A 9,802-nucleotide genomic window follows, 5' to 3' on the forward strand; every position below is an offset into this window, starting at 1 on the left:
CTAAAAACAGAAAAAGGAGAAAACTATTGTTCATGTGAACTAGAACATACAAAAAGAAAGCTGTGGTTGACTTTTAAAAGCGTCCTCTGTGTCAATAACTAGATACAAAATTTGCCAGTGTTTTGGACAGAACACTGGTTTCAGTTTTGAAATTGGGATTTAGGCAGTGCAGTTGCAATTGCAATGATAATGATGGCACAATAAGTCCCTTGTTAAACACAATAGGTTAACTTATCACGGTAAAAGTTACCTATTTATGTCCATCAGTTTTACATATTAAATAGAAAATCTCTACCTGCAGGGTTGACATTGTGTACGTATGTGTGTGAAGTGTTTTCATCAGAGGATAAACTGGGCATAGTGATCGTACAAACATATTCTTGACCGCAGAGTGACGTCAGTAGCTACAATGCACATTCATGAGCGAGATGAATGAGAGATCAGACGATACAGAAGAGCAAATGATACTGAGAAATGCAAAACTAAAAATATGTCACTTTATGTATATTGAAACTGTCGGCATTTTCACAATTGAGTGTACCAACTTTTGTTCTTGAGTGTTACGGAAAAAAATTCTAAAAAACTATTTTACAGTATATATTTACTCTTGTGATAGCTTTTTGAGTAAGATTTTCTGAGCAAATCAAAGCAAAAATTACAAAAATCGGACCATGTTTGGCAAAGATATGGCATTTTTTGTGGTGTGAAAATGGTCAAATTTGACTGTTACGAAGGTACACTGCATTTTCAACGTTAAGAAAATGCTGTTTTCATAATGTAAACTCTAGTAAACTAAGGTACATGTTTTTTCTTTCTGTGTGGTCTTAAGGATGTCTAATACAAGTAGTAAGTAACGCCATGGTATGCTATTCACCAGTTGATTAATACCATTAATAAATCCAAAAATAGCCCATCGTTACGGATTTTTGCGTTTTTCATTATGGACAATTAACCCAGTGTATAACTTGGTTCTAATCTATAGTTATTTTGTAAAATGTTGTTAAAATCCATTGCAGGTATCTGTTAAGTACTGTAATAAACTCTACTGTCATAAGCATCCATTCGTTTATTTTCAAGAATTGCCAAAGACTCAGCCTAAATTTTCCGGAAATCTATGTAGTGTCCGTACCCCACCATTTAATTCCACACCTATATTAGGCTTTCAGCAAACAAAGGTAAAATACATATTGTAGTACTTGGTATAGATGAATGATATATGCATTCATCTTAGACAATCACCATTTAAAAAAATATATATGAATTATAGGCCAAATGTAGTGTCCGTACCCCCATGTAGTGTCCGTACCCCTTTTCCAGTGGATTACACTGATTTGGATTTTACTGAAGTAAAAGGTTTGATATACCCCTAGTACACTGCTGAGTGGTTTAATTATAATGTAACCATGTATAATCAGTGTAAAGTCAAACACTAAAATGTAATTTCAATTGACAGATGGATTCAATAAGGTAATTTTGGGTCAACACAATATACAGTATGTTTTTGTACAGGAATTTTGCCCTGGATAAAAAATAATGCCAATGACCTTGTAGCTACAATATACATGGATGGTATGGAACATGTACGTAGTATACTACCAGATATAGTGAGTGCACAGGTCCTATTCTAATGGCAGAAGAAATGTTTAATTTCGGCTCACACTTACCGATACCCCCAACCCCACCCCTATATACCGGTACACAGATATTAATCAATAGCCAACATAGAAAACTGCCATCAGGGCCTATACTTTAGTTTCTTTGCTGTCTGTCTCTGACATAAGGTGGACTCTTATACAATCAGGCGATTGGATAAAAAGTCTTGAAACGTCAATGTTCATTAGACAAGGGGTTCCTGAGATGATCATTCATTAAATATGCCAAATAGCAATAACTTGATGCTGCTCAATGCCTTTCAGTGCAAGTACATCTCTATATCAACAATATGTGCCAGTATAGTAAGTGTCATTAAATGTGATGCATTACTTTTTGAGGCATGAGTTTACATTATCTACAACTCTGCGGTAATCCACCTTGCATAGCAGTCAGTTAGCTAAAACCCCTCGAAATAGACATTTCAACAACTGGCCTAGCATCTGAAAGAACTGTGCTGTGATATTTAAGAGAAATCAGAGGATATGTTTGTCTCAGTGTAATGAAGCTGACAACTAGAAATTTATCAAGAACATTCTTTTGTCATTTTATAATTCCTTACTTGAATGCAATCTTTCTTTAGTGTTCTTTAAGTTTCAATGTAATCTTTGTGATAGTTTATTAATGTTTACCATGCTACAAAATGTGTTTGCTAGAGACCCAAGCTGCTACATTCCATACCCAAGCTGTTATAATCCATACCCAAGCTGTGAAGATACTATCAGTCTTAATACACTAGCCAATGACAGTACGTTTATAAATCATGTGACAAGTCATGTGATAGTAAAGAAATCATGTGACAAGTCATGTGACAGTAATTAACCAATCAGACGAACATTAGCATGGGTAAGCATTAGTGAAGGGTATAAATGACCCAACTTAGGCTTTGTAAGGTAGAATGAGCTAGAGCTGGACCTGAGCCACAGACTACAATAAAGAAGTTCTGCTGTAAAGTTACACCCGTGTCAGTGTCTGTACATGTATAAGCAAGGGCCGACGCTACCACTTCATGACATGGTGACCAGCGGTGGGTTCTCCAAGTTATTACAACACCTTACCATTGAAGACCAGTAAGTTGGCAGCAGAGAAGTCAAGAGCTCACTGAAGTTGCAGTGGTGAAGACGACTTCCAGAAGTAGCCAGCAGCAGAGAAGTCAAGAACACAGTGATGTTGCAGTGGTGAGAAGACGACTTCCAGAAGTATCCAGCAGCAGAGAAGTCTGAGAACACTGAAGTTACAGTGGCGAGAACTGAAAGCTGCAGCATTTTATCTCATGCTAGAGTACTGATATTGCAGACCTGCATAACAGTACGAACAGTTTTACCAGGCTGAACAAAACCAGCTGATGGTAATGACGAAGTGACAAGCCAAGCTACAGAAGTACAAGATCTGAGCAACAGAGAAGCCTGAGCTGTTGGGAGATTGCCGTAGAGAATTAAACCACAGAAGTTGAGAAGATTATAGAGCTGCAGTGAAGACTCCACGAGAAAGAGAAGAAGCACCAAAAGTGAGTATCACAGTTTGATCATTGATTTAATTGGTGTGTGTGTTAAGATTAGAGTGTTGCATTATGTCTCACAAACCTGTTACTCGCAGTAATGCTGGGGGTCAGTCACAGGTAGAAATAGAAAATACTGACCAACCACAGTCTAATGAGGTTCACTCAGATATGTCAGTTCAGCTTACCGCTGAGCAGTTATTCCATTTAGAAATCAAGAAATTGGAAATAAGAGAAAAAGACAGAGAAGCAGAAAGAGAAAGAGAAAGGCAAAGATTTGAAGCTCAACTTGAGAAAGAAAAACTGGAGCTTAAGGCTCAACTTGACAAACAAAGGTTAGAATTTGAAAACCGCCTCTCATCCCATGTAGGTCACAGCAAACAAAATAGTGTCAATGAAATTAAACTTGTTTCTCTACAAGACAACGATGATGTTGATGTATATTTACGTACATTTGAAAGACTTGCTACGACCAATAAATGGGATGAGAGTGAATGGGTTATTAGACTGGTTCCAGCATTAACAGGGAAGGCAAGGGAGGCTTATGTTTCCCTCCCCAGAGAGCATTCGACTAATTATAATAAATTGAAAGAAGCAATTTTTCAGCGGTACAAATTGAATGCTCAAACATACAGAAGCAAGTTCAGAAATTCTTGTCGTAGGGATGGGGAAACATATACAGAGTGGGCAACAAGAACAACAGATTTATTTGATCGCTGGATGGAAGCTGAAAAGGTTGATGGAGAATTTCAGATGTTAAAGCAAGTGATTTTGAAAGAGCAGGCGTACAATTCAGTACCAAAAGATATGTCTCTTTGGCTTAGAGAGAAGGAGCCTGAAACCATTGCCAAGATAGGTGATCTTGCTGACCAGTATATAGCTGTAAGAGGTGATCAAAAATCTATGAATATACAAGCATCTATTTTTAAACCACAACAGGAAATCACACAGCAACAAAGTATTCCATTACATGCTGAAAACCACAAATTGTACGCAAATCGGAATAGGCAAATTAGGTGCTTCAATTGCAATAAATTTGGTCACATAGCTGCACACTGTAGCGAACCACGTAATAAGCCCACAGGAATATTTTGGTGTAAGCCACAAAGTCCACCGTGTTTTAGAGAAGTCATGTCTCAGAGTCCATATGAGACCTTCGGCAGTTTGAATGGAGAGAGAATTCTGATCCTTCGTGATACCGGATGCTCACACAGTGTGGCAAACAAAAGAATAGTTTCATCAGGTGCATACACTGGTAAAACCATAGAGTTATCCGGTATTGAAGGTCAAAATAGAAGGTTACCAGTAGCAAATGTGTATGTTACATGTGAATACTTTAAAGGTTGGATAGATGTTGCTGTGCATCCTACACTTGAGCGTGACTTACTTCTTGGGAATGAAATAGGTGATGTTTGGGAGCGCCACTATTTGACTAAAACCCAGTATTCTTCATCTAAATTCCCTGAAACTCCCTCGAAGGTATTGGTTGTTACACGTAATCAACAACGGGAGATAGATAGAAAACAGGAACAGGAAGAGAAAGAAAATTTAGAGTCAGGGATACAAAGTAAATCAGTTGAACCAAGTTCGATGGTAGTCAGTAGTTCTCCTTCTGAGGATCAAAGTGAAAAGGTTATATCAAGTCAAAGTAATCAAATGGATGTTGAATCTAGTGCAGAAGTAAAATCTCAAATTCAGTTAAATTTGCCATCGAGTTCTGATAACCTCAAGAGTTTGCAATCTGAGGATCTCACACTTGCAGGTGTGAGAGACCGGGCTCAGCCAGAGAGTCTAGTTGATGGAGAGAGGGTAGCCTTTTTCTTTCGTAACGATTTGTTATACAGAAAATGGTCTTCCAAAAACCCCACAAATCCACATAAGTATGAGCAGCTTGTTGTTCCTCAAGCGTGCCGCTCTGAAATTCTCAGGTTAGCCCATGAAGTGCCAATTGCAGGTCATTTAGGGATTTCTAAAACAAAGGATCGAATTCTCCAACATTTCTACTGGCCTGGCATATTCCGAGATGTTGCCAAATACTGTAGATCTTGTTCAGAATGTCAAAAGACGTCCCGCAAGTTACAAGCTGAAAGGGCACCCCTTAACCCCCTACCTATCATTGATGTCCCTTTCAAACGAATAGCGATAGATATCTTGGGCCCTTTACCAAGGTCTAAAGCAGGCAACTGCTTCCTCTTAGTAATCTGTGATTATTCAACTCGTTATCCAGAGGCCATACCTATGCGCAATCAGAATACTGAGACGATAGCCAATGCACTTATTTCTTTCTTCTCACATGTGGGGCTGCCTGAAGAAATAGTTTCAGACCAGGGCTCAAATTTCATGTCACGCCTTATGAGGTGTATTTGTGAATCTCTTCAAATCAGCCGAATCAAATGTACTCCTTACCACAAAGGCAGTACAGGCCTTGTTGAAAGGTTTAATGAAACCATGCGAGAAATGTTGCGAAGAAATGCAAGGGAGAAACCCTTGACTTGGGACACCTATATCCCATATTTGTTATATGCATATAGGGAAGTTCCCCAAGAGTCCACCGGTTTTCTCCATTTGAGTTATTGTATGGGCGGCCAGTTAGGGGACCTCTCTCTGCACTTAAAGAAATCTGGACAGGTGAGATAACTGAGCCACAAAATGTTGTACAATATATTGTCCAAATGAGAGAAAAAAATACAAAATATGACTGACCTAGTCCAGAAAAACATGGCAGCAGCCCAAACTAAGCAAAAATTGTGGTATGATCGTCATTCTAGGAAACGCTCGTTTCAGGTTGGACAAAAAGTACTCCTGTTGTTACCTACTAGTCAAGGCAAGCTTCAGGCCAGTTGGAAGGGTCCGTATACAGTTACCCGGCAAGTCAGTCAGGTTGAATATGAAATTGACATAGGGAGCAGTCGCAAATGCTTGCGTATATTTCATGTGAATTTACTCAGACTTTGGGTGGATCGTGAAAGTTGTTTTCTAGTAGATGCTATGGATGACCATGAGCTCTCCTCAGATGTGAAACTGTGTGAAATTGAGGGGCCACAATTAGAACAAACTCAAGGATGGCAAGATGTAAAAATATCAGACAGCCTCACTGAGCCTCAAAAGCTAGAAGTCCGCAAGCTATTGTATGAATATCAGGATATATTCTCTGATGTACCTGGGAGAACTTCTCTAGCCAAACACTCTATTATTACAACCAGTCAACAACCAATTCACCAAAAACCATACCGCCACCCTCCAGCAATAAAAGACAAAGTTAGGGAGGAGGTTCAGAAAATGCTTTCTGCTAATATAATACAGAGTTCTTGTAGCCCGTGGGCTTCGCCAATTGTGATGGTTCCCAAGAAGGATCATACAATACGCTTTTGTGTAGATTATAGAAGACTTAATCAAATTACACAATTTGATGCTTACCCAATGGCTCGCATAGATGAGATTTTGGATGAAATTGGCCGATCAAAGTTCATCAGTTCTTTAGACCTGACTAAAGGATATTGGCAAATTCCGTTAGATGACGACAGTCGAGCTAAATCAGCCTTTATAACCCCCTTTGGTCTCTATGAATACTTGGTTATGCCTTTCGGCATGCAAAATGCACCTGCAACCTTCCAAAGGCTTATTGATAGCATTTTTAGTGAGTGTCAAGATTATGCAAAGTCATATTTTGATGACGTTAATACTCATAGTGAGGACTGGTCATCCCACTTAACCCACCTCAGAGAGGTATTTGAAAGAATAAGACAGGCTAATTTGACAGCAAAACCAGACAAATGTGTTATTGGTGCCTCTAAGGCCAAAGTTTTTGGTCATATAGTTGGTAATGGTTACATTCAACCAGACCCAGAGAAATTGGAAGCTATTGAGTCATTCCCGAGACCTGTGGTCAAGAAACATGTACGCTCATTTTTAGGCTTGGCTAACTACTACAGGAAGTTTATCCCTACCTTTTCAGACCTGGCAAGTCCATTGACGGACTTGACTCAAAAACATCAACCAAATTCAATTGTTTGGAATTCTCAGTGTGAGAAAGCATTCACAGTTATCAAGGAATTACTCATGCAGCAACCAATTTTGGCCAGTCCGAACTTCAATGCCAAATTCCTGGTTCAGACTGATGCAAGTGAATTTGGGATCGGCTGTGTACTCAGCCAAAGCAGTGATTCAGGAGAACATCCTATCATGTATCTCAGTAGGAAACTTCTTCCTAGAGAAAGAGTCTATCCCACTATTGAGAAAGAATGTTTGGCTATAGTGTGGGCAATAAATAAACTCCATGTTTACCTGTATGGCCGAGAATTTGTTGTACAAACTGATCATCAGCCACTGCAATGGTTAGAAAGAATGAAAAACACGAGCAGTCGGCTGATGCGATGGTCCCTTCTATTACAACCATATACATTTAGCATACAACATAGAAGTGGAAATTGTAATCAAAATGCAGATGCACTTTCCCGTATGTATGACACAGTCAATTAATTACACCTGTCCTTTTGCTAGCTGTTACTGTGATATAGTTTTTTTTAAATATAATTGATTAAGTAATTGAAATAGATTTTGTTTTCTTTTAGTGGTGATTTGTACTTTTTGTATGGTTTGTGAGACAAATGCATAACTTGAACACATCAATTGTCAATGATATCATATTGTGATACTCATATGGCTGATATGGATATCAACATGTGTTTGTGACATCATCAAGAATGTAAAAGGCGACATGAAAATGAACTTTCCTCAGTGAACATTTTTACGCACCACGAGTTGTGATACTTTTCTCAACTACCATGGGCATCCAGCACTCTACGTTGTCTTTTACAAATGACAGTTTTCTCATAAACATTTTCATATCACTTAAACAGTACTTATTATCAGTGACTCATTTATCATTTACAAAAAAACACAGTTTTTTTTTCCAGGAGAAAAAGGGAGGTGTAATGAAGCTGACAACTAGAATTTTATCAAGAACATTCTTTTGTCATTTTATAATTCCTTACTTGAATGCAATCTTTCTTTAGTGTTCTTTAAGTTTCAATGTAATCTTTGTGATAGTTTATTTAATGTTTACCATGCTACAAAATGTGTTTGCTAGAGACCCAAGCTGCTACATTCCATACCCAAGCTGTTATAATCCATACCCAAGCTGTGAAGATACTATCAGTCTTAATACACTAGCCAATGACAGTACGTTTATAAATCATGTGACAAGTCATGTGATAGTAAAGAAATCATGTGACAAGTCATGTGACAGTAATTAACCAATCAGACGAACATTAGCATGGGTAAGCATTAGTGAAGGGTATAAATGACCCAACTTAGGCTTTGTAAGGTAGAATGAGCTAGAGCTGGACCTGAGCCACAGACTGCAATAAAGAAGTTCTGCTGTAAAGTTACAACCCGTGTCAGTGTCTGTACTGTATAAGCAAGGGCCGACGCTACACTTCATGACACTCAGCTTTTGGCCAAAACCATAATGAATACAATAGCATTAGTGATAAAAGTGATTCTTGCATAAATATAAAAATAGCGTTGCTCGCATCTAAAAAAACGAAGTACATGTTCCTGTTTCCTGTTTTTCACTTGCGAACAGAAAGTGCTATTTGTATTTGCAAAAGGTTTTAATATTCAATGTTTAGACAGTAGTCCGTTTTAATGACCAATTTTCATTTTGAAGATTAACAGTAAAATTTGGTGGCCCAAACTTGAAATGTTTGGATATCAAATTAAAGTAATACACAGACAGAGTCGGAATATAAGGTGCAATATACACACCAACAGGGATGTAGAAAATTTTTGTCACAGCAGAAAATTATGGTTGACAGCCGGCAATGTCCGTAATGCGACCATGAAGCGGTTGTTGGGGTGGGTGTGGAGGGGTGTCCCCCTCCCACGGTGCGGACTTTTTTGATTTTGAAGTCTCCAGAATGGCTCTCCTGGACCCATTTATGAATTTTGGTCAAATCTTGCACACTTTTACATCATGTACGATGTAACAAGGTAGGGACAGTCAGGTGATCTCTCTTCAGGTACTTTTATTTCTAAACATGTAACATTTATTATTTGTATAGTCTCGTTTTTTCGATGTACACTGGCCACCATAAACCGGTAACTTCGTCAAAGCTCAATTTTCTGTTCAATAGCCACGCGTGAGAAACTTTAAATTTACTTGTAGAATTGTCCCCATATTTGTCGTACGTCGGAATCGAAGAACAGCAGCCTTTGCTGCACATATAGAAATATGAAGTCCGATTTTTCGCTCACCGTTGCCATCGAATACTTGCTAAAGGGACTGGTCAGTTTCTTCGGCCTGGGGGGGGCCGGTGGATTATTTTTTGCCGACGTCAAAAAGTGGCTGACCCCCCCTATTCCAAATTTTGAAAACAGGGTGAACCCCCCCCCCGCAACGCGACAACTGTAATATGTAATAATACAATACTGTAATATATATATATATATATATATATATATATATATATATATATATATATATAATGTAAATATATATATGTAAATATATATGTTATATTTTACATACATTTATATTTTAAGTCATTCTGTGTTTTAATGAAATTGTTGGCATGTCAGTTGTAAGATAGGAATTTCAAAGTGTTCAATCTTAAAGTTTGAATACAGTACATTTTGAATGAGCTGTGAATT

General features: G+C 38.2%; 1 protein-coding gene across 1 annotated transcript; it reads left to right on the plus strand.

Moving 5' to 3' along the window:
- The first annotated feature begins 3,220 nt into the window (after positions 1-3,220).
- Positions 3,221-7,627, plus strand: LOC139144516 (uncharacterized). The gene is made up of 2 exons (XM_070715213.1): positions 3,221-5,076; positions 5,917-7,627. The coding sequence occupies exons 1-2, from the start codon at positions 3,221-3,223 to the stop codon at positions 7,625-7,627; spliced, it is 3,567 nt and encodes a 1,188-aa protein (XP_070571314.1).
- The last annotated feature ends 2,175 nt before the right edge of the window (positions 7,628-9,802 follow it).

Source organism: Ptychodera flava, chromosome 11 (assembly GCF_041260155.1).
Source record: "Ptychodera flava strain L36383 chromosome 11, AS_Pfla_20210202, whole genome shotgun sequence".
In the NCBI taxonomy this organism is placed as follows: Eukaryota; Metazoa; Hemichordata; class Enteropneusta; family Ptychoderidae; genus Ptychodera; species Ptychodera flava.

What these genes read in the sequence shown, in the direction of transcription:
- LOC139144516 (XM_070715213.1), top strand. Translation starts at nt 3,221, where the DNA reads ATGTCTCACAAACCTGTTACTCGCAGTAATGCTGGGGGTCAGTCACAG. An exon ending in TGCCGCTCTGAAATTCTCAG is followed by an intron (nt 5,077 to 5,916) that starts GTTAGCCCATGA and finishes TCGTCATTCTAG; the next exon opens with GAAACGCTCGTTTCAGGTTG.